Source organism: Peromyscus californicus, unplaced genomic scaffold (genome assembly GCF_007827085.1).
Source record: "Peromyscus californicus insignis strain IS unplaced genomic scaffold, ASM782708v3 Scaffold_1__1_contigs__length_55948999, whole genome shotgun sequence".
NCBI classification, from domain to species: Eukaryota; Metazoa; Chordata; class Mammalia; order Rodentia; family Cricetidae; genus Peromyscus; species Peromyscus californicus.
In genome coordinates this window covers 32,854,618-32,878,867 of record NW_026294492.1, presented here as the reverse complement: position 1 = coordinate 32,878,867, position 24,250 = coordinate 32,854,618, and the positions used below count along the sequence as shown (strand labels likewise).

The window sequence follows — 24,250 nt, the reverse complement described above, 5'->3', positions numbered from 1 at the left end:
GACGACGTCCATCGAGGGTGCACCAGGCAAAGCCAGTCTGCCTGTAGGCCACTTGGCTCCCTCCTCCTTTCTCAACTATTTCTCCAGCAGTTAAGATAGCCAGCATCCCACTAACAAGGATGACACTCTTGGGTTAAGGCTTTGCGCACGGACCGCCAAAATGTGTTCAAATGAGACCCTCCATGGGGGGAAGGGGTCCGCCCTCATGTCTTTGCTCAGGATTCGACATGGAGGTTCAAGCAGGAATTAGGACCATGGAAGAAGAGCCTGAAAACACACCATGGCCACCGTCTGTGTTTGTCGCGGAGATTCCACTCCTCAAAGGTGGTCAACCCCCGTGAGACACACACCGCTAGAGACACGGCTGCGGCCGAGTAAAGAGTTCCTGAAGAACTTGTGGCCGAGAGGAGTCTTTGTCCTGAAACATCGTTTTATTAATCGATTAATTCTTTTTTTTTTTTTTTTACAAAAATAAACAATTTAATGAACAAGAAGGTACAAAAGCTTCCGGATATTCAAACTCCAGGAGGGAGAGGGCCTGGTTTTGGCTGCTTGGTGGCTTTCACTGAAAGCAAATGAGGCAGAAAAGGTTCGATTCTACCCCCACCCCAGGTCCTGGCTCAAATGCAATCTGCTCCTCCACCCTAGTCTCTCGGCTCATATGGACGTGTGTGCACCACTGCCCAGGACCCCTGGGCTGGCCTAGGAGCAACCTCTAGGGAGAGGCCAGAGACAGCCTTCCCAGGTACTGGTTCACTCACCAGCTTGGAGCATCCCGCAGCTCCTCATGTGGAGCTGAGCTGAGAGAACACTCTGACTGATTGTCCCCATGCAGCTCCTGCCCGCTGTGGCTTATGCAGCAGCAGCAGCAGCAGCAGCAGCAGCAGCAGCGTCCTGGCTACATTCTAAACCATGAATGCAGTGATGGGGCTGCCCATGGAACTGTCCCAGTTAAGACTAGCCTGGGCCCCGCTCGCAGCCCAGAGCTCCGGAGAGGCAGTCAGCTCTCAACCAGTGGTTCTCAGGCTGGGAGCAACAGTCTCAGACCTAAGCTGGCAAACTCACATTTTTTTTTTTAAACATTTTTGCATATTGCACGTTTGTCCTGGTCACGTTAGTCGGTCTGCTTCATATCTGCAGGGGTTCCCAGGGGATATGCAACATCTCAAGTGCAAGTCACTCCCGAAGCAGGCAAGCCCAGCTGGTTAAAGATGCCAGCTGGTCAGCTGAGCCCACAACCAGTCAACCAGGGGCCTTCACATATGTGGTCTTGCTGGCATCAGGGACCACTTGGCTCCATCCAGTCTTAAAAAAGACCAGCTTCCGACCTAGGGGCAGAGACGAGAGGTTACTCCGGGCTCTATAAAGCGGCTGCCTTGAAGGACTCATATGCACACCTCTCTCACATCTCTGCCTCCCCTCTGGCTTTTCTGAGGTGTGGGGGGGATCTCTACCTTTTGCAACCTTTGGAGACGTCTGGCCGCTCCTCTGAGATACCCCCTCCCTCTGGCTCACCGGTCCAGGTGGTCTGGTTGGTGACCACAAAGGCACGGCACTGAGTGTGGCTCTCGCAGACATCGACGGCCTCAGCCAGGTTGAACACGGACAGGAGGCAGCCGCCATGGTGGTAGGATGGCCAGCAGTGATAGTCCTCCTGCGGGATGGTACTCTCTGGAACGCATTGGTACTCTAAAGGAGGAAGTGGGGGAAGAAAGTGAGAACGGGGTGCCTAGGGTGAGGGCCGAGGCCCACTCTGTGGAAAAGGGATGGTGAGACCCATTTGCCGGATGAAAGCCGATGTCTAGGCCAGCTCACCCAGCCTGACAATGAGGGCAGCCAGAGCTGCTCCAGCTTGCCCGACAGCCAGGCACAGACTTGGATTTCAGGATGTGGATAAATGGGGTGGGGTGGGGGGCCACGTGTGGGCCAGGCACACACTCAGAGATACCAGCTGTCTATGTTGGGTTCTGAGGTAGGGGACATTTGAGACATTTAGAACCGGGCTTCTCGAATATCATGGTGCATAATATTCCCATGCAGTATTATTAAAATGCAGATTCTGATTTGGGGAAGGCCTGGGGTGGGGCCTAAGGATTCTTGACTAGATTCCAATCTTACCCATGTGTTGCAAGGGGTCAGAGCCCCTCAGACATACTTGGTCCTGACTGCGTGGAGAAGCCAGCTAAGCTTCCAAGACAGGCCTGGGACCCCAGTAAAGGGGTTTTAAGGTTAAGAGGCATGTGGAATAACACAAAATACCACAATTCAGGGTTCAAGTGTTCGAGAAGGGTTGAGGTCTCCCTGCGGCACAGAGCCCCAGTGGGCCAGCTAGCGTAGAGGCTCTACATGAGGCTGAGAGGTAAGCCTCTGGCTCCCTGGACTTTCCCACTGCCCCGGGAGCCCCAGTTGCTGACTGATAAGGTAGAAGCCCTGGGCCTCTGGCCACCCCACCCTCCTGCCTCCTTCTCCTGCCAGGGACTAGACCAAAGTCCAGGCAGGGTTGCCTGTGATTTATGGCCCCATAAACGGAGTCCTCAGGGACAGAGTCAGCCATTGTTCACCTCGTTAAACTTTATTTACAGGGCTAACAAGGGCTCCCCCACCCCTAAGGCTGGCCAGGCCTCCTTGAAAACAGAGGCTGCCCACCCCTTGCCCCCCTGCCAACCACCGCTAAACCCTAAGGCTTCCGTAGGGGGACCCACTGCCTGTAACAGTAGCTGTAATTCTCCCCATCCCTGGGAGAAGTGGCTTCTTGGCTGGTTTCGGAGTCGGCTGCCCCCTCCTCCGGCTGCCCTCCGAGTCCCAGGAGAGCAGAGGAAGGAAAGAGAAGCAAATGTGTATTGTGTTCCAGCTGCGTAATAGGAACTGCGCTAATTGCTTTTACACACCTTGCAGGCTCTTTAATCCCCATCAGAGTTTTGTTAGGTGAATTATTTTGAACCCAGTTCATGAATGAGGAAAATGAGGTGCCAGGGGTAAGTCATGTGTCCGGCGCATGGAGGGGTTTGCAGCCGTTCATAGAAAAGGCAGAATGCTAGCTGTTCTAGTTCAGGCAGAGATGGGACTTCCAAGTGAAAGCCCCACTGTCTATGTGACCCTCAACTGAGCCCCAAGAGTGGCCTTTGGAGACCAGAGTCTCCGGAGGGGTAAGCCATTAGCCCAGTGGGTGGATGTCACTCACCCCTGGGTCCCCGGGGTGGCCACTCACCTGCGCCGCTGCTTGTGGAGTTCTGCAGGTACTGCCCACTCCGGTACAGATGCAGCACCGTCTCCAGCTGGGCCAGGGTCTCATCCACCCCCCAGGTGAGCTCTCCTGCAAAGTACAGTATAGTTATCATGATACACCGGGGTCCCTGTTCCTTCCCACGGCCAGGGCTTGGGCCCAAAGCCCAGTGGCTAGGGAGGGCCCTTACCCCAGAATGTTGTCTTAGCAAATAATGGGTCCCAGACGTTGCACTGCCCAGGGTCATTCTTGTCCCCGCTTCTGACAGGGCGGTGACCGGTGAAGGGAAGCAGATGGGTCCTGAGGCTTACCTGTGGCGTTGACGATGGTATCCAGCAGAGGCCGGAGGGCCGGAGGGGCGCTATGGGGCAGGAGGTATGTGAAGAAGAATCTGTGGCAGAGAGGGGACAGGGGCTCAGGAGCCCAGCCTTTGGAGATATGCCCTTCCCTTCCACTTTCACTAGGTATAGACTTCAATGTGGCCCGAGAGCCTGAATCCTCACACAGGGACCAGGCATGTCCACATTATCCCAGGGACTCAACTCAGCCTGGAAGCATGGGATTGGGCCCAGCTGTGACTGCAGCTAACTTCAGACCAAACTGGGACCAGAGGTCCCTATCTCCACCCTTCCTCATCTTCCAGCCCACACTGTCCTCTGTTTGACCCCCAGCAGTGGAGCAACCCCATAGTTGGGGCTTCTCAGCCACGAGGAGCTTTGTAAAGGTCAAGAGCTAGGGCGGAGAAGGGACATGCCAGTTCTGGCAGCCCAAGGCCCTGAATGTGACACTATTTTAAGAAGCTTCCAGCTGCCCCTCTGACCTAGCTCTCCTTAGAGCTCTCTATTTTTAGCTTTAGAGCTACATTTTCTCTGGACTGGGCCCCCCCGTGGTGGTTTCCACTGGTCAAGGTTATTCTCCCTGGTTGGCCTTCTGGCCCCCCGTGGGGCTCTTGCCCTGTCAGCCCGCTCCATGGCTGGACTCCCAAAGCGTAGGGTCGTCACCTGTAGGCATTGTAGAGGTTCCGTTTCTCATTCATACTCTCACACCAGCCCTGGGCCGAGCAGGGCAGGGTGAAGTTCCTGGCTGGAAACTCGAGGGTGCAGTTGGCAACATGAGTGCAGGGTGTCTCCTCCACGCGAGCATCGTCCAGGTCCGTCACCTTCAGCTCCCCATCCACGAGCACGAACTGCCGAGGGCGGAAGTCAAGGAGAGTCACTGAGCCCAGAGGGGAGTGGGCTAGGTGGTGGAGAAGGCGGCCGAGGCTGAGGCAGATCTGAGGACAGACAGACAGACAGACAGACACACAGGTTTGGTGGGGTCAGGCCTCCTGGACTCACGGGCTCTGGATTGAGCTTGGAGATGGGCCTCTCTCTTTGTCAGGTCCCGGGGGGGAGGGGGGGGTAGGAGACCTGGCTGAGGCCAGGGACTTGGAAAGGTCGCTCATCTTCAACTGACCCTTGAGATAGCAGTAGGAGTGTGGGCATGCGCACCCATGCTGTGGTGAGTACGGAGAAAAGCAAGCACTGTAAACAGCAGGATTCTCTGTCCTGGTCTCCTCCTCCCCCTTACCCTTGGGCCCATGGCTGAGCCAGCCAGCCAGCCTGTGCTCCTTCCTCCCTCCCTGGCTGAGAAGTCTAGGCTGCTCTGGGAGGCTGCCTTCTAAGAACCATTCCAACAAAGAGCCCAGACTTACTCGGAATCGGTCCTCCCAGGACGTCTGCAACAGCTGGATCATTTCCACAGGGGCGCCCAGCTCTGTGATGGTGGTCAGGGTGTCCGGGATGTCCTCACTGTCCTGGTAGCAATAGCCATAGAGCTGGGGGAAATCCAGGGCAGGTCATTAGGTCACAGGGTAGAGGCAGGGACAGAGAAAGATCGGACCATCAGATGCCCCACCCCACCCCACCCTTGAGGCCACCCCTCTGTCTTTGCTTAAGCTCAAGCCAGTGGAGAATGGTGTTTCCTGGGAAGTCTGGCCTCTGTTCCCAAGGCCACAGTTTCTTCTGGTTTGGCGGCTCATCAGTCCCTCACCTCTTGTTACTCAGGGAGATGGGCAGGCTTGGCCACCATGTACCAGGCCGTGTGCTAAACATACTATGTGCATAATCTGGTTCTTTATTTTTAAAATTTAACTTACTATTATCGGGGGCATGTATGGTATGTGTGTTGAGGTCAGAGGGTAAGTTTCAGGAGTCAACTCTCTTCTTCTACCGTGGGTTCTAGGGAGTGAGCTCAGGCCCTCAGGCTTGGTGGCACATGCTTTTACCGATCCATCTCACCAGTCTTTCAAGTCTCACAATCACCCTACTGGCGCGTGGCTACTATCATGATGTCTGATCATTGGGTGGGGACATCGACTCAAGAGAGGTTGGTTATGTTGCTTAAATGGGCCATAAGGCTAATAAACGCAGGAGCCAGGATTCGACCGGATGTCACCACAGTTCCACAATCTGGTTCCTCTGCTAGTCCACGGGCCAGCAAATGATGATCTGATACCCTCCCCGATGCCACGGGCCGGCAAATGATGATCTGATACCCTCCCCGATGCCAATCTGTGCGGCTTTCTCTACCATCTCAACTTTCCAAAGCACAGAGGCCCATCTGAGTAAGTGACATAAATGGGAGACACAGGGAACAGCGGTTCTCAGGAAAGGTCTGTTTGGGAGTGTATGATCATAAGTTGCTGCATACTTCTTCTCTCACCCAGGGGACGGCTCCTGGTAACCCCCCACCCCCACCCCCCAGCTGGCCAGGAAAAAGCACAGGGGAAAAATCTTTCCCATTAACATCCACACCAGCATTCTCATAGGGAGACCTGCTTCTCCATGTATCTCCCAACACACTGCGGAGTCTGGCTTACAATGGGCTCCAAACAGCCAGCAGCACCCTACGGAGCATGAGCACAAAGGCCAAGTTGTCTAAGCCATACAAGGGAAAGCGAAGATCTCTGTGGTGGAGGGTAGAGATGGAGGACAGGGAGCCCGTGGCCTAAATATGCCAGGATGCAGCAGCTCCTCACGTCAGCATCCTCGCCCTCCCCAGCGGCCCTGCTGGCCCTAAACACCCACTCTTGTCACAGGAGTCCCAATCCTGTCTCACCAGAGAGGCTAGACTCACTGTTAGTCTACCAGGTTACCTGGGTTGTGACATGAGGGGCCAGGGGCTGTCCTAGGTACCCCCCTTTCTCTCTCTCTCCTTCCATACCCCTAATCAGCCCAGGGAGGCCCCGGACTCAGGATGGGCTTTGGGGAAGGTAAAGAGAGCAACCCTGGGGCCTGGTTCTCATTTTCTTTCTCCAGTCTGAGCCTTTGTGGGAAAGTTCTGAAGGTTATTAAACACCCGGAGGTCGTTAAATGCACCGTTAACGAGGTATTAATCAACACTCCTCAGGAAAAAATAAAAAGACACCATTAGCCACCCCCCCCCACACACACACCAGGAAGCATGAGGCTGAGCACTACAGTTACATCTTTTGTTCTTTGGGGAAGAGAAATACACTCTAGTATGGTCAGAATCTGTGGCCCAGGCAGGCCTGGAGGGCCCATCTGAGGCCTGAGGTCCCAGGATGATGGGATAGAGAGAGGGAGGGAAAACTCTTGTGCCCTTTGACCCTGGGCTACAGAGGCATCTATCCTAAGAGAAGAGTGTATGTGGAGGATAAAGAGGGTCCAAAAGACTGCAAGATCCCCAGGCAGTCCTCTGGTGACCAGAGTCTGTGCTGGGAAGAGCACAGTGGGCCCCTGATGCTGTCCTGCGTTCACTAGTAGAGCCCACAGCCTAACTTCAGGCTGTCCGGAGAGGGGGGAAGGGGGGTGTCAGGAGCCTGGCATATTTTAGAAAGACCTCCAGCTCCTCCCTAGCTCAGCAAACAGTCAAACGGTTTTGAAATTTTAAATGATTAGGAGGTATTAACACAACGCGATTTCTGGTTCCTGGCACCTAGCTCTGAGGGCCTCTTGAGCGGGAAGACCCACGGCAGGCTGCGTTGGCTACAGACGCGGCCTAAGTGAAGAAGCAGCCAGAAGGACATGCCTGGGGGTCAGAGAGAAAGGGGGGAGCTCACCCCCAAAGCAGTCCCTAAGACACCATAGGGACTTCCGCTTTCCCCAAGGACCCCCATTACTTCTGTTCTAGAGGTTCTAGCTCCAACCTCAGATTGGGGGAAATCACCACCAATTCCAAGAGATGCCATGCTGTTGAGGGTGTGGGTGAAATGTGTTCCCTTGTAATGTCTTGTCTTTCTCTGGTGCCCTCCTTCCTGGAGGGGACATTACAGAGAAGGGCCTGTCTGTGGGTTGGGTGGGCATCTAGCTGGAGACTTGTTGAAATGCTTGGTGAGGCCAGTGAGGTAGGAATCCCTAAGGCATAGGAAAGCCCACTGAACGCCAAATCTGCCACCCCACCCCCCACCCCGAGAAAGGGCCTTGAACAATTAATGAACACTGAAGGTCCTGCTAAGTTACTCAAGGCCTCTCCATCTCTTCGGAATCTGGCTGGCACCACAGGGTTTCCAGAAAGTTCCCAAGAACCCAGAAGAAGAAAAGAAAACAAGATCCTCCCAGTTAGAAATGGCCACGTAACCAGCTGCTCTCTCCCTCAAGCGCCAGTCAGAGTCAGCCATACAGCCAGACATAAACACACACCCCGGGTAGCTGCCTGGGACCAGTGCGGGGCCTAGAACCTTGATAGAGCTTGTCACGGGTATCTGGTCAGGATTGGCAGGGGGGCATGTCCTAGGGAGACTTGGAGCCACCAGGAGTAAAAGTAGCGTTCTGGCCTCTTCTATTCTATGTGGCCCACAGATCCCTCCAGGCCTGGGGCCCCCCCTTCTTCGCACTACTGAGGAAAGAAAGGATGGACTGCTGGGTTTCTGGTCAGTTCTTTGAGTGCAGAAAGGTGAATCTGAGGGGGTGTGAGGTGGGCGGTGTGGGCAAGATTCACAGCCTAGGAGTCTGCACACACCTATGTCACTTGGTCAAGAGTAGCCAGGGGTCCTTTATCAGGCAGTCCAGACATCCGCAGAGGGAGTAGTCTGTCTTATCCCAGGTAGAGTCAAGGCAGAGCCCTCAGAGAGGGGAAATGGGCTGTGTTTGGACGGTGCTGGCATTGTGAAGGCTGGTTCTAAGTCTTGGAGGAAGGTGGGGGTTGGGTTGTGAGGTAGGGGTACTCATCCTTCCTGCCTGTGTTCCCAGTGAACAGGGACACAGAGCCTCTCACTAGGAAGGTATGCATCTGGCTTTTTGAATCTTCTAGTCTCTGGGCTAAGCACATTTAGGAGTGTGGCATTCAGACTGGCAGACCTTGAGTCTTCTGGCCTAAGACCCTGAGGTCTTCAGCTGGACCCAGCTGAAGTCCCAGAGAAGCCCATGGTCACTTCTGGGCAAGGCTGTGTATTTTCTGGCCTCCTTTATCCCTTCCAATGACCTGTGAGCAGACTGAGGGATGAGCAAGTGACTCTGAGAATCAAGTCAGACACATGGTCTTTTTTCAGCCCTTCCCAACCCCATCGAGGTTTAACACCATCTCCAAAGCCAGACACCTCACTGGACCTTGAAAGAAGTGGGGTTCAGGCTCTACCAATATGGGGGATCCTATTACTGCAGCTGAGAGCTGACTGAAGCTGAATGGTGCAAGTTGGACTTGAGGTCACTATGACTGGAGATAATACTCTGGTGTTCAACCGCCAGTTTTAGCCAGCAGCAGGGTTCGATGTGGTCATAACTGCCCTACCACCAGTTTGGGACCCTTCTTGCCCTTGTCTCTGTCTTTAAGGGATGTGTGTTAAGTTTGGTAGAGTGTTTTACCCAAAGGGTGAGAGGCAGGCAGGATGTTGCTCAGTAATGCTCTAATCTGGGTTCTGCACCTAGCTGCAACCGGGACACAGTTTTTTGACGCCTCTTGACTTACTCTGTAAGACCAAGGAGACTTCCAGAGTGACAAGCCATCCCCCTCATCCCGGAACCCCCGCTCTCGTACCTGCAGCACGTTGGGGTGCCGCAGCCGCTCCAGCAGCACCATCTCCTTGAGCAGCTTGTGGGCCGCCAGGCGATAGCAACCCCTTCGCGCCCCGAACTCGCGCACGCAGCTGCCCAGATCGTGGCCGCTGAAGTCCACTGCTTTGAGCGCCACCGCGGCGCCGCCGGGCAGGCGGACCCGGTACACAGCCTTAGTGTAGCCTGAGCCCACGTACTGCGCGCCAGACACGTTGCGGAGCGCGGCGCAGCCCAGGCGCGGGCCCGGGCCGGGGGAACCCGGGCCGGGAGCAGGGGGCCAGCCCGGAGCGCCGTCGGGCGGGGACCGGGCCCGCGGGGGCCGGGGACGCTGCAGGCCCGGCCCTCCCGGAGCCAGGTCCATCAGGCGCCTCCGCTCCGGCCGGCCGGCTCCCGGCCCGGGGCCCCCGCGGGAATAGCGCTGCACCTCCTCGTAGCGCGCCCGGATCTGCCGGGCCAGCTCTCCACGGCCGCCGCGACGGCCCGGGCCCGGGGCTGCCGAGGTTCCCGGGGACTGGCCTGGCCGCGGAGGCTCCGAGCCCGGTGCGAAGAGCACGTTGAGAACGGAGCCCAGCAGGAAGGAGGCGCAGAAACCCGCGGCCACGGCCGCCCGCCGGCGCCGCATCGCTCCCCTCCCCCTCGGCCGGCCGCGCGCGGTTCCCCGGCCCCGGCCCCGGCCCCGGGCGGCTCAGGCTCCGAGGCGACTCCGCTTCGCGCCGCGCCGGCCCCCTGCCCAGCCCGCGCGCATGGCCCGGGCAGCCCCGACCCCGGCCCCCGGCGGGCGGCACATCGGCCTGACACTTGCCTCCCTCCCGCCCTGCCCCCGCCGCTTATAAGGCCCGGAGCCACCCCCCCCCAACCCCACCCCACCGCGCGCGCCCGCCCCTCCGCCAGCGCCTCCCAGCGCCCGGCCGAGCCCGTCCTCGGCGCCGCCCCCTCTGGCCGCCCGGGCCGGCCTTCCCCCGCTGACTGACAGCGGGGACCTCCTCCCGCGGCCAGCCGGGCCTGGGAAGCGGCGCGGAGGCGGCTCCGGCCCTGCCCAGCGCGCGGCCTCCCCCGAGCTCAGGCCGGGGGAGCGGGGGAGCCGGGGAGAAGGGGGGCGGGGAGCGGGGGCGGCGAGCGGCGCGCAGGGGGTTCCAAGCCCGAGGCGAGGCGGGATAACGGGACCGGGAGGCCTCGAGCTGAGCTGGCCCGGCAGGGTGCGGGGGAGTTGGAGGGGCGAGGCCGGCGGGTAACGGGCTCCGAGGGACGAGCCAACCAAGCCTGGGTGCGGGGGATCACCGGGGTGCACGGCTGCCTCCTGGGGAGGGGGTCGATCGGGGCTTTGGGGCTGGGCGCCCGGGAGGGCGCAGGGGTCCCGCCTTCTGCGGGTGAGGCTGCTCTGGGACAGCCCGGGTTCTGGGTGTGGTGAAGGGCGGCGGTCCGGGGAGGCGGCCCGGCACCTGCGAGAGCGCGAGGGGTGGGGACTGTGGTCTCAGAGTTAATCATGAGGTTTCAGAGATGTTCTGTTCAGCTGCCTTCTAGCGGGACTTTCTGATGTGCCTTGTCCCCGAATCCCCCCACATCTAGACAGACGAGCTCCACCCCCATCCCGGAGATTCCCCGATCTCTGACCCGCCAGTAGGGGATTTGGAACCGTATACAGCGAGGGCCTCGGGGTCCACGCACGTCTGTCGGCGGAGTGTGTGCACCCGCGTGTCTGGAAGGGGCTACTGTGTCCCCAGGAAGGGAGTGTGTGCGCCCTGTGTCTAAGTTGGTGCTGACTCCATCAGAACTTCTGGCTCCTCCTCCTCTCTCCCTGATTGCATCATTAGTGCTAATTGAGGGGCTTTCACACGCCAGTGCATTAGCTGTTTGGAGTGAGCTCCCCCCTCCTGCGAGATAAGCCGCTGCCCCTCCCCCTCGCAGCTCTCCGCTTCCCTAGGGCCCTGAAACTGTCCACCGAGGTCCTCTCACCTCCTCGGGCTCCCTCCAGCTTGCCTCTGGACAGGAAAATCTCTCTCTTCCGGCAGTGTCAAGGATAAGCGGAGGACTCCCGGTGGGGGTAATGCTTAGGGTGGGGGAGGAATCTAGAACCATCTTTCAGAGGGGCTTTCTAGGGAGAGGAGTTTTTTCCCTTAAGAGGTCTCACATTCCTATCGAACGCAGGGAGGGAGGGAGGGTCTCTGCGATTAAGAAAGGGAATAGAAATTTCTGACTAGTTCTTTTGAGCGTGGAAGGGGAGAGGGGCAAATTTCTTATGCTTAGCCTGTGATTCTGTTGAGGCAGGCCTTCTGGCTTCGACTCTGTGGTCCCCCAAGACTCAGAAAGTGGGGGCCACGCAGACGTACTCGTCATGGGAAAGCCAGGTTGAAGGAAGCCATGATTCCCCCTGAGAGATTTGGGTTTGATGGAGTCCGGTCTATCGGTCTGTTCCTGTTTAAGCTGCTCCACCCCGCTCTGGCCCATAGCAGCCGGGAGTGTGTGTGTGTGTGTGGGGGGGGGGGGGCTCTGAGCAGATGCCCTCCCCAGCCCTCACACCAGATGTCTTTGGTCTAATTAACTGTGCTGAGAAAACCAACCTGGGTTTGTAAACAGAGCTACTGGCTAAAGTCAACACGGAACAGCAGCAAACAGTAAACAGTCCCCTTACACTCAGCCTCAATCGCGACCAGCCCCCCCCCCCCCCAGGGAAGAATGGGAGCCGGGTGGATCAGAATTCCCCTATCTGCCTGGGTGACCCCAACTGACATTCCCTTACCAGTCCCACAGTGTCTCCTCAAGAAGTGTGAGGACCAGCTGCCATCCCCAAGATAGGTCTGTCTGCCTTCCAGCAATTTGACAACCTGGCTACCTAGCCAAACATGGCCATCTTCGAGAAAGTCATGGTGGGGGGGGCGGTGGCATATTCCTTGAAAAGCTTTCTTTGGATCCTCTGCATGTTCATGTCTTGGAGAAGCCTGGACAGGGAAGGGATTTGGTATTGTGAGTGTAGGACTCAGAGTTAGTGAATATAACGTGAACATTGTTAACTTCATTACACATCGTGTAGGTATTATAATAACATGTTCTGAAATTAGATAATTATTCCTGTGATATCTCTGCCAAGCTTTGGTGCTTCTGTTATGGTTTGAAAGTTCAGTGCACAACAAGGGCCAGAGAAACAGGCACAAATGTACATATGGTGCACACCCAGAAGCCATGAAAACAGGAGCCTCGCATACAGAAACAAAGACCCTTCAACTGTGTGGCCTTACATTTACGGCTTCCCTCAGCCCTCACTGGGACACACGGACACACACGATCACAGATGGAAATAGGACTTTGGCTCCTAAAAGAAAGAGATCGAACCTTTGGAACTGACAGTTCTTAACCAAATTTTGATTGTTTGCTTTTTGTGTGTGTGTGTGTGTGTGTGTGTGTGTGTGTGTGTGTGTGTGTGTGTGTATGCCACCCAGAGAGAGGAGTTATTTCAAAGAACTGGAAAGCAGGAACACTACGTGAAGCTCCTGTTCCCTCATCTATGTTTGCCCAGCCATGCAAAGAAAGGCCAGGCAGGGCCCACTCCACAGCCTGGGCCTCACAGGCCGGTATCCAGCCCAGAGCCGGACACTGTTTCTCAACACAACTTCAGACAGCGGCGTCTACTTGTTCTTACTCTTTCCCCTACTAGGAGTCTTTCGACCAGCAAATAGCTTAACAAGGCTCCATGCTTTAGACTCACTATTTTTTTTTTTTTTTCTCTTCCCTTCTTCCCACTCGAATTCAACCAACTAACCAGGATACCAGTGCTTGGGAAGGAGGCAGCTGGCCTAGACTCCACAAGGCTCTTTTCCGGGAAGTGTCTCCTAGCTCCTTTCTTTCTTCCTACCATCAGACCCTCGTGGGGTGCCTGTATGGTACTACCCTTTTCCTTCCAGCCCAGGTCCCTAACACCTTTGGTGGAGTGTTGCTTTTCCTGCGGCTGAAACAAGGATGGACTGAACTGGTAATTCAGGCTTCCGAGAGCTTCTACCAACTCTCCATACAGCCCGCCTCCCTACCTTTCCTTCCCCTCGAAGAAAGCCACATCCCCCAGCCTGAAGCAGGTGCGGCCTCTTGGCCACCCTCAGCCTCTACCCATGAGCCCCTTCTCTTCCAAGTCTGCTTTCCTGGAGTGTCTTCTCCCAGCCCTTCCCTCCAGTGCCCTCAGCTGCTTCTTCATGCTTTTCCAGAAAGTAGTGAAGCTGGAGACACTTCTGTAACCAGGATGAATAGGCTCTGGAGGGTGTATTCTTGGATTCCTGTGGCTTTATTTCCTTTAAGAAAATGTCCAGAGTCCTTTGCTCAGGTCTAGGAAAAGTTGTGTAAAGAACTCTGGATTTGACGTCAGAGATCCAATCCCAGTTGAGATTCCCCAGTGTGTGCAATCTAGTATTAATGATAGCAAATGAACATATTTTTGAGGTGTTAGACAGCGTGGTTGGCTGTGGTTCTTCAAGGCAGAGCTGATTTCGACCCCCTTTGCCCCCTGGTTTCCACCAGAGAAATTGCTTAGCCGTCCAGGCTCCCTTCGACTTTGGAGTATTCACTTTTCCCAGAACCAGCAGACTGGCAAGCAGCTCATCAGAAAGGCCCTTCTCCACACACCATGAGTTCACAGAAGGCCTGGGTTCAGCCCTCTGATGCCACAGTGACCAACAGCAGGCTTCAGCCTCAGCTCTCTCCTCCTTGGAGCCAGGCACTCAGGGAGGGGGGTGGTGCTGCTTTCAAAAGGATGGAGGGTGGGTGGGTGGGTGGGTGGGGGTGGGCACAGCTAGGCAGCCCATTCCTCCACCTCCCTCAGGTAGGAAGTGAAACTGACCTTTCAAAAAACAAAACGAAACAAGAACAGAAACAGATGATGGAGGTCGGGTTTCTGATGTACAGGACATAAGGGAAGCCCAAGACAGACTCCCCCAGAAGTTATGGGAGCTAGGGGTGGGAGAAATGAGAGAGACTGAACGGAGATAGGGAAAGATGCAGAAACACAGGCCGATAAAAGCTGGGAAGGGAATCTCGCGAGGGGGTAGTCAAGACAAAATGGAGAAAGCTGTGCTCGGGAGAGACAGCAGCTTTCTGGAGAAAAGCTTAGCTCCCTTGGCTGGGGCTCTGCCTGGAAACTTGAGTCCCTTCAGCCCTATAGCTGTGGCAGCGGGCAAGGCCCTCTCTCAACCCAGGAACCGAAAATGTGCTGAGGGCTCCTGGTGCTCCCACAGCTTGGCGGGCTTAACATTTGTCTCCTCAGCACCAGGGCCCGAGCCGGTGGCTTCCCCTGCAGTTCTTGTCTAGGCCCAGTTCTTGGCAGCTGCCTGCTTCCTACTCAGCTGCACCCACTGCTCAGGATGCCTTGTGGTGATCTCTCCTTCCCTCCACCTTCTGGCTTTCCAAGACTGTGCCCGCTGTGACCGGACTCTCTCTGGTACACGTTACCTGAGAGAAATTGTGAGGGGTTGACGTTGGGCCTGGGACCTTGAGCCGAATGGTGTAGCAGGGGTGGGGGGTGGGGGTGGGGGTGGGAGGGTGGGAAGGGAGAAGAACAAGAGCCAAGCCGCAGGGCTTCTGTCTATCCCGGGCAGATGGAGTGGTGAGCAGAGAACCAGGGAGTTGGCCATCCATAAGTGGCGATGGACAGACGGTGGCAGGAGCTGGTGAAACAGGGTTCCTCGTGGCTTCCAACAGCCGGGTCTGGAGGCATGTGTGCAGGTAGTGACTAGAGATAGCACATCACATCATCTCTGACCAACCAATGCTCCTTGAGTAGATAGAGAACTGTTTCTTCTAGACCATGATCAAGGAGAAGGAATCCTCTCTCTCTCTCTCTCTCTCTCTCTCTCTCTCTCTCTCTCTCTCTCTCTCTCTCTCTCTTCTCTCTCTCTCTCTCTCTCTCTCTCTCTCTCTCTCTCTCTCTCCTCTCTCTCCTCTCTCTCCTCTCTCTCCTCTCTCTCTCTCTCTCTCTCTCTCTCTCTCTCTCTCTCTCTCTCTCTCAAGATAGGGTTTCTCTGTGTAGTCCCCGGCTGTCCCAGAACTAGCTCTGTAGACCAGACTAGCCTCGAACTCACAGAGATCTGCTTGCCCCTCTCTCTCAAATGCTAGGATTAATGGCATCTGCCACCCCCACCCCCCAGCTCTATGAATCCGTTCTCTTTGCTGCAGCTTGGGGAGTGCAGGGGGCAAGTGGGGGTGGGCGCTGAGTATGCATCTGGCTCTAAACTTATAGAGGATGAACAATTCTCTCTCACCTGATCCCTTCTTTGTCCTGGGGGCACACAGGAGGAAGGCGCTACTCCTAGTCAAGAGAGTCTTGGCTCTGTGGCTCCTCTCAGGAGTTTACAGTGGACTTGGGAAGATTCATCCCAAACCATTAGGGCCTGAGTAAAGAAGAATGTGGGAAGTCGAGGGCAAAGGACAGAAGGATGGGCAAGAGCTATGCTGCCTGATCCTGATGGAGAGCTGGCATGTCGGGAGGGCCTGCTCTGAACCAGGAAAGGCCCCGTCTCCCTGACACATACCATGAGGTCAGAATGGGTGTTCATTTTGTAGATGACAAGGCTTGAGGGTTTGGGGGATCTGTCAAACTATCCAGCCTTTGTAAGCAGCAGTGGACCCTGACCCAGATTCTGAGACTTTCCTCAACTTTTCATTTGTTTTTAGGGGGAAAAAAAAATCTAGTCAAAGGGAGAGGCAGAGAGGAAGGCATCCATGGAAGCCTAGGCAGAAGTTCATTAAAGTCACTTTTGCCTCCAGGTAACAAGGTTTGGCCATAAAGATTTATTATTTTATTGTTCTTATTAATACTAATGATAGAGCACACTTATTAAATGCGTTCCATTATCATATAATCTGCTTAACAACTGTAGGAGATAAACGCTATCATTATCTCCAATTTTCCTGACGAGAGAATTGAGGTGAGAAGGCGAGGTGAGGTGCCTGAGACAGCAGTCAGGAGTCAGAGCCCGAGCTTGGGTGTGGAGGCCTCTGACTATGGAGGGTCTGCTGCGGATTCCCTCTTGGGGCCTGTGTTGTAGCTCACCACCTGCCTGGGCTGAGCTGATTTCCGCAACAGAAATCCCAGGGACAGCCTGTCCAAGCCCGGAGCTGCCATCTTGGTTAGAAGGTAAGTGTGTGGTGCTCTGTGGTGCTGTGGCAGCATTTAGAGGAGAGAGGTGAGTGGAGTCCTTCTGGAGTGAGTAGCTATGGGGACAAAATGAAGGGGACAGGGGTGCCTTGAGGAGGTTCTGCAATTGAGAACCAGGCTGACTGAACTTGTATGTTGAGTCCTTCAGAAACCCCAGAGGGTTCTGTAGTCTTTCCTCCCTCCCCTTTTCTGAGGATGAGGGGGAACGAACTGATCAGAAAGGATAGTCGACAAAGGGTTAACTTGGCTCTGGGAGTCTGTGTGGAATTAAAATAATTATTTGAAAAATTCAGAAAAAGCACACACACACACACACACACACACACACACACACACACACACACACAGAGGAAGTAAAAATTACACAAAATCCCTCCATTAAAGGAGATTACCTATAGGAAGATGTGAGGGACGTCCTGCCTGCTCCTCCAGCCCCATCTGCAGAGGTGACCAGTGTGACCCCCCACCCCCACCCCCGGGGATGGTAAAGGCTCCCACAGATATCTCAGGACTCTTGATGTTTCCAAGCTCAAATCCCAGTCCTGGGCTGTTCAACAACAGCAGCAATAACAGCAGCAGCAGCAACACCACCCAGAAAAACTCAAAACGAAAACCTGTCATTGGATTTTGCCCCCCCTCCCTTTTTTCTTTATCGCCATTCTCCAGAGCTGGGCCCTTCTCTCACATAATGCTCCCAGGATTGGGTCTCTTCCCACCTCAAAGCAAGCATGGGCACCAGATTCATCTGCCAGGAACACTGTTTCGAACACGTCATTTTCCTGCTGGAAAAACATCTTTGATGACTCCCCATCATTTGGAGAGTCATTTAGCTGGCACTTACAGTCAGGAGCAACCTACCTCTTGGATTCGAGTATGCACCAGTACTTCCTGACTCTGAGTGGCAGCCCAGCTGGTGGCTTCCCCAATCTTAGGAGTTCTTCTTCGTCTCTCTGATAGCTTATTCTTCCCCATACGCTGCCACAAGTGACCCAGGGCTGGGACTAAACTTCGTTTTCTCTTTCAGCTTTGACTCCCTGTAGAAGTTAAGAACAACAGGACTTGAAGTTCCGCCTGTGTTCACCTGCCCCTGCTTAGCCCTGCATCTTGATCATCTGCTTTGAATAATGGAGTCTCTGCCCTGTGGCATTTCTTGACATATTCTCTCTCTAGCCTCTTTTGGTTTTTTGAGACAGGTTTTCTCTATGTAGCCTTGGCTGTCCTGGAACTCGCTCTGTAGACCAGGCTGGCCTTGAACTCACAGAGATCTACCTGCCTCTGCCTCCCGAGTGCTGGGATTAAAGGCATGCGCCACCACCGCCTACCTGACATATTCTCTTTTTGTTTTGTTTTCTTCTGATTAGGTTTTGCTTGGTAGCCCAGACTCGCCTGGAACTTGCTGTATAGCCAAAAATTAGCCATCCGCTTTACTCTGCCTCTCAAGTGATGGGAGTACAAGTGTGTACTACCACACTCAGCCAGTCTTGACATTTTTTAAAAAAAAAATCTTTCCATGTGTGGTGGTGGTGGTGGTGGTGGTGGTGTGTGTGTATAGGTGAATGTGGAGGTGCATGTACACGGTGCATGTGTAAAGGTCAGAGGACAACGTTGGGTGTCAGTCCCCTGTCCATCTTGTTTGGGACAGGGACTGTGGGTACTGCAAGCTAGCTGGCCAGTGAGGGAGTGTCCAGGGATTCTCCTGACCCAGCCTTCCATCTCCCGGTAGGACCTCTGGCACTACAGAGTGCTACTTGGTAAAACGATGTGGGTCCTGGGAATTCAAACGCAGCTTCTCATGAAGATTTTTCTCCCAGAGTCACCTCTCCAGCCCCAAAGATTCTTGATGAAAAGAAGACCATCGGACCTTCCCTTCCGTTGCAACCTTCTTATTTCTTAGCGGTTGGAAACAGTCTTCTTGGAAACAGGGCCTCTGGTTCCTTGGCTCTCCCCTTCCCTTTGCCTCCAGAGCCCTGCTGAGGCCCCAGCCCTTCCCAGGGTAGCAGGGTGGGCTCCTTTCCTGTACCCAGCTTCCAACGTCATCTCATCAGACAGGTCTCCTCTGGCCACTGTCTATCATGTCGCTCTGCTTTTATGTCCTCAAGATACTGTTTTCTGAAATGGCCACCTCCGTCAGCTTTCCTTGTCTGCCTCTAGCCTCCCCTCACAGGAATGCAAGCACCATGAGGTTTGGGTCTGTATCTTGTTCTCTGGTGTCTGTTTCAAGCTCCAAGCAGTTATGGTAGAGATCTTTTGCTAGTAAATTTGAACGCTTCTCCTCCCAAGGTTTGGGCGGCCTACATCTAGTAACCCCGCTTGTCTTCTGAATGAGCGACGTCAGTCATACATTACAGGCTAAACAACAAATATATCCTCACCAATGGGAAAGCAACCACAAAAACCTCTTTTGTCTTAGCCCAAACCAGCCTCCTTACTGACTGAGCCTAGCTCCCTGACACTGTGACCTGTGGTTGTTCAACTGAGCGGTGTCCCATTCCCTCAATGCTCCACTCTGTGACTTTAAGGTGACAATCAGTTAATCCAATAACAGAATCCTGCTAACGTGCTAATGGGAAAGGGTGGGGAAAAAAGGCTCCTTGCTCCCTCTCTTCTGACTCAGGTAACATCTGTGCATTTAACAGGGCCCTTCTGGAGACAATTAAATAAATGCTTTATTGAAACAATAAAATTAATAGGGGCCTCATGGAACTCAATGAAAGGTTTTTAAAAATTAACTTCATTGTATTTTTAAGCTCTAAAACAAGCTGGGGGAGGCGGGGCTTGGGGTGGGTGAGTGGGTTAAGGGCCAAATTTTCGTGAAACAGATCCCGGACCAAACCTTGAATGCTTGGAGGGTTGGAGACACAATTACTCACTTTCCCTGTGGAAGGGGTACTTTGTTCTGGGGTATCTGTCTCTTATAGGATCTTTGAGCAACAGATCTGGTTTTATCTTTGGGACCATGTCACTTTATACATTGATTAATTTCAGCCTTTTTTTTTTTTTTCCAGCGTAGGTTATGTGTCTCATGAAAAGAAATGCCACAGTGATGGTTGTCACGTTGAAGGGGTGAAATCGCGAACACTGGGACAGGCTGGGTGTGGTGGCTTATGTGTCTGCAATCCTACTACCTTAGAGGCTGAAGTGGGAAGATTTTGGTGAGTTTGAGGCTAGTCTGGGATATGTAGTGAGTTTTAGGCCAGCCTGGGCTACTGTGTGAGACTGTCTCAAAACCAAACCAACCAGCAAAAATAGCCAAACCCCATAAGGCACCCATTCTGCCAGGAAATAGGTGAGACGTTCCCTTTCCTGGTCTTCATTTGTTTGTATCTAGGTCCATCCGCCTCACTTGGCTGTCTGTCCACAGAGCTCATCCTAGCTCATCACCCACAGTTATCCCATTTCTCTAGGAACTGTGTTTGACCTCAGTAAAGGTCACGGTCAGAGTTCGTCAAACCAGAACCTGAGACCAGAGGTTTCTGGCAACCTGTGGGTAGTTCTTCTGGTGGGGGAAGGAACAGGTGTTCTCTGGGACAGGATTTCCTTATGGGTCTGCTGGGCTTGGAGGGAGGGGAAGGAGGGGTGTGAGACCCCAGACCGGGAAGTTCTCTTGGAAGATGCAGCTCCCTGCCTGGATGGATGGAGCTGGCGTGAGACTGTCTTCAGGATTCCCCAATATTCCCATCAAGGTAGCACACTGATTCAAACCATCTGGGATGTCTGAGTAGACTTAGATTCCAACCCTGAGCTCCTGCTGTACGCCCCCTGTGAATGTGAGGGGAAGGCTGAGAGTATGGTTCAAATCCCAGTGGGTCTTTTCCCTGAGCCCTGGACTTCTTGCCCCCTCCCCTCATGACTCAGGGCATGTGTGGCCCCGGCCCCTCCCTTCCCCTCACCTGAGCTGCCAACAGTCAGTGGGAAGACTTCTGGGGGGGAACGGGGGGGGGGGGGGACGGGGGACGGACGGATGGGACTCAGAAGGTGCCTGTTCCCAGCTGTGCCCTAAAGTGCTCCTGTGACTTGGGGCAAATGATTTGGCCTTTTCGAGTCTCAGTTTTTTCATCTACAAAATGGGAGTACAGACACCTGCTGCGGTTCTTTTGAGGATCAAATGAAGCACAGGTGTGAGCCACTTTGAAGTGCATGAAAGGGGGCAGAGGCTGCCTTTCATTGCCGGTGCACACCTCAGGAACCCACCTTCCTTCCCCCAGGACTCAGTTCAGAACATCTTTGGTCCTTGGAAAGGAGAAGGAGGATTTGGGAGGGTTTCATATAATTCCTTTACACCCCCCTGAAAGGCAGCCTCTGCCCCCTCCCCTGCGCCCCGTTCACCCACCCTCTTGTCTCCCAGACTGACGATCCTGGAGGTGTCTGCCGCTTGTCATTCTTTTATCCCCTCGCATCTATGCTGTCAGCATGGCTTGTTTCTTCCTTTGAAGTCTAGCCCGGACTCACCTTCGCTTCCTGGTCTCACCGTCATCACCACCACCACCACCTCCATCTAAACCATCATTATCCGGGCTTCTGTGTGAGCACCCCAGCGTTTCTCTCTGGTTTCACCCTTCCCTCCCTCTGTGCTTTCCTGAACGGGGCTGCTCGCTCCCGGGGTGGGGCTGACGCTTACTAAACCGAACCGCTCTCCCCCTACGGGTTTCATCAGGGCCACATTCTCTGCGCGCTGGAAGAGTCCCAGAGCCTCTCTGGTCCTCCGTTCTTTCCTTCTGCCTTTTCTAACAGGTCCTCTGCCTAGATTTCCCTCTACAGCCAGACTTAGGTCCTAAGTGTGCTCAGGAAAAAGCTCAGCCCATTCTGACATCTGCGTGGGTCCCTTACCCGCAGGGCCTGGGAGCACCTTCTTGTGGGTCCCTTACCTGCAGGGCCTGGGAGCACCTTCTTGTGGGTCACTTATCCGCAGGGCCTGGGAGCACCTTCTTGTGAGTCCCTTACCTGCAGGGCCTGGGAGCACCTTCTTGTGGGTCACTTACCCGCAGGGCCTGGGAGCACCTTCTTGTGGGTCCCTTACCTGCAGGGCCTGGGAGCACCTTCTTGTGGGTCCCTTACCTGCAGGGCCTGGGAGCACCTTCTTGTGGGTCACTTACCCGCAGGGCCTGGGAGCACCTTCTTGTGGGTCCCTTACCTGCAGGGCCTGGGAGCACCTTCTTGTGGGTCCCTTACCTGCAGGGCCTGGGAGCACCTTCTTGTGGGTCACTTACCCGCAGGGCCTGGGAGCACCTTCTTGTGGGTCCCTTACCCGCAGGGCCTGGGAGCACCTTCTTGTGGGTCCCTTACCCGCAGGGCCTGGGAGCACCTTCTTGTGGGTCTGCTAACTCTCCAGACTGTACGACCCAAGCTCGTCCCCGGTTCCCACCCCCTCAGACCTGTCTTAGGACTTTGTCTCATGGGATGATCTGTTCATATTCTTACTGCTTGCATCAACAGGACTGATTTAGTATCAGCTCTCACCTCCCGCTTCCCTGTCATGCCTCATCAAAGGCCCGAGGGCCCGGTAGAATCTTCGTTGAGAAGGTGGATCAGGAGTTCTGGCTTGGCGCATGGAACCGGGCCTAGGAGAGTCTGTATTCAAGATTTTTTTGGTTCCTCTCTACCCTCCCCCTACCAAATTGTGCTCTTGAGAATCTCCCCCCTGCTATGTCTCCATCCATCAGTAATAAAGTAGGAACAATAGGGGTTTCTTTCTAATTAAAGGGAGCAGTTAGTGTTTCCACTTCAAAGCCCTGAGAGAGAAGATTTTTGTTCCTCAGGCCCGGAGTCTGGGAACCCAGTCGGGTTGAGAAGCGGAGCTCCAGGCCCAGCCAAGCATTAAACTCGTGAACCTGAGATCCCCCCATCTGCAGGCAGAGGAGCTCAAATTTAAAACAACAACGTAATTTGGTAACTTGGGCTCTGATAAAACAGTTGGGGGATTTCTTCTCTCTGAGCGTCTGAGGCCAATGTTATTACAGGTGTGTGCTTGTCTCTCCCACACCCTACCCTGCCCCTGTTGCCCCAACACACACAGCACACACATGTGCCGTATCCTGCTCTCTCATGGATGTGGGAGTCACAAAGCACACGTGGTACACACTTAGTGTGTTCCAAGCCTTGCTCCCATTCCCAGGCATTCCAGCCCAAACTCTCCCAGTTACTGTTACCCATCATCCCTCACCCCTAAATGCCTAGGACTGAAGGACTGTAGTTGAAAACTGAAAGTCAGCTTGCCAGGAATGTGTTCTCTTTCTCCTGGCTGTAGGCTGATCACCAACGCAGGCCACACCGCTAACCAACTGGCTCACGCTTCTGGCCACAAACTGCAGTCTCCAAGTGGCTGTGCTAATCACTGCCTGTTGGGACGGAATACCTGAACAAAGCGACTTACAGCCAGGAAGGTCCGTTTTGGCTCCTCATTGTATGAGCTTTCAGGCCATGGTCAGTTGACTCCATGGCTTTGGACCTGAGGCACGGCACCATGAGCTGTCATGGTGACAGAAATGCGCAGTAGGGAAGGCTGCTCACCTCAGAGTGGCTAGGACCAGAGAGAAGAGGGGAAGGAGGCAGAAAAGGAAGACACACACACACACACACACACACACACACACACACACACACACACACAGAAAGAGAGAGAGAGAGCGAGAGCGAGAGAGAGAGAGAGCGAGAGAGAGAGAGAGAGAGAGAGAGAGAGAGAGAGAGAGAGAGAGAGAGAGAGAACTTATAGGGCATATCCCCAGTAACCTACTTCCTCTAACTAGGCTCCACTTCCCAATAGTTTGCCATCAAATTACGACTGAAATGAATGCTAAGCGGCACTGGTGGCGGCATGGAAAGGTCATGGTCACGATGTAGAACCCAGTATTAGTTTTAGAGCTTTACTAGTAGGAAGAGGGGTGGGGGAGAAGAACCAGGCCTGGGAAAGGAGCACGTGCCGTGAGAGGGAAAGATGGTGGGGGAGAGACAGAGCAGAACAGAGAGAGAGAGGGTGGGGTCTGCGTCACGGCTCTTTAAGGCACAGATGGGCTTACAGAGCCACGCCACACATGCGCAGATTATGTGACCACGCCATGAATACCTGATCACCAGTTCACACTGATGAGGTAAGACTCAAGACCCTTTGCTTAACTCCTGAACCGCGCATGTGAGTGAGGGCAGAGTTCTAACAATGACTCCATCAATGGCTTAGTCCATTGATGAGATTCGAGCCTTCATGACCTCCTAAAAGCCTCCATCACCCCTGGCAACCAGCCCTTAACGCAGGAACCTTTGTGCCTGTGTGTGAGGGGTAGCATTGCATACCCAAATCACAACAGTGACTCCAAGCTGAAGCCCTCGTATGAGCACAGCTTGAAGCTCCAAAAGTCACACACTATCCTAAGTGTAGTCATGATTTGAGACCCAACAAAATCATAGAATTGGGTCCTTGGGTTAACAAATTGTCTTACAAGTTTAACCTATTGATTATAATGGAGATGGGAAAACAGGCTTGTTTTTTTCTCAATTCTGTGATTGAATCTATGAAACCTATATCAAACTTCCATTTGTCCATCTGTCTGTCTATCTGTCCATCTATCTACCCATCTTACACTGAGCACCTTTATTTTTTTGTCGTGTAGTGGGAAGCACAGTTAAATATAGGCAAACTCCATCCTTAAGCATCTTAAGGCGCACGCCTTTAATCCCAGCACTTGGGAGGCAGAGCCAAGCGGATCTCTGTGAGTTTGAGACTAGCCTGGTCTACAGATTGAATTCCAGGACAGGCTCCAAAGCTACACAGGGAAACCCTGTCTCAAAAAACCAACTCCCCCTGCAAAAAAAAAAAAAAAAAAAAAAAAAAATCCCACTTCATTGATTTATTAGCAGGGTCATTGTGGACCCAGTTGCTTAATCTTTCCGAGTCTCAACTTGCTCATGGGT

At 54.2% G+C, this 24,250-nt stretch overlaps 1 protein-coding gene and 1 long non-coding RNA gene across 4 annotated transcripts; both read right to left on the bottom strand.

Annotated features, from left to right (window-relative positions):
* Nucleotides 1-434: 434 nt before the first annotated feature.
* On the bottom strand, nucleotides 435-9,878 carry Pkdcc (protein kinase domain containing, cytoplasmic). The gene is made up of 7 exons (XM_052746409.1): nucleotides 9,200-9,878; nucleotides 4,917-5,039; nucleotides 4,225-4,496; nucleotides 3,535-3,614; nucleotides 3,209-3,313; nucleotides 1,516-1,689; nucleotides 435-1,328 (listed from the first exon to the last, which is right to left on the bottom strand). Exons 1-7 carry the CDS (start codon nucleotides 9,836-9,838, stop codon nucleotides 1,243-1,245), a joined length of 1,479 nt encoding a protein of 492 aa, XP_052602369.1. The 5' UTR covers nucleotides 9,839-9,878; the 3' UTR covers nucleotides 435-1,242.
* A 4,093-nt stretch (nucleotides 9,879-13,971) lies between these two features.
* Nucleotides 13,972-20,914, bottom strand: LOC128115568 (uncharacterized). Of its 3 annotated transcripts, XR_008220205.1 has the most exons (4): nucleotides 20,798-20,910; nucleotides 17,207-17,382; nucleotides 15,453-15,581; nucleotides 14,770-14,898 (listed from the first exon to the last, which is right to left on the bottom strand). It is a non-coding gene; the product is annotated as an uncharacterized LOC128115568 (long non-coding RNA). The 3 variants fall into 3 exon arrangements; XR_008220206.1 differs by lacking the exon at nucleotides 14,770-14,898 and adding an exon at nucleotides 13,972-14,643 and having other exon boundaries at nucleotides 15,453-17,382; nucleotides 20,798-20,914; XR_008220204.1 differs by having other exon boundaries at nucleotides 15,453-17,382; nucleotides 20,798-20,913.
* Nucleotides 20,915-24,250: the final 3,336 nt, after the last annotated feature.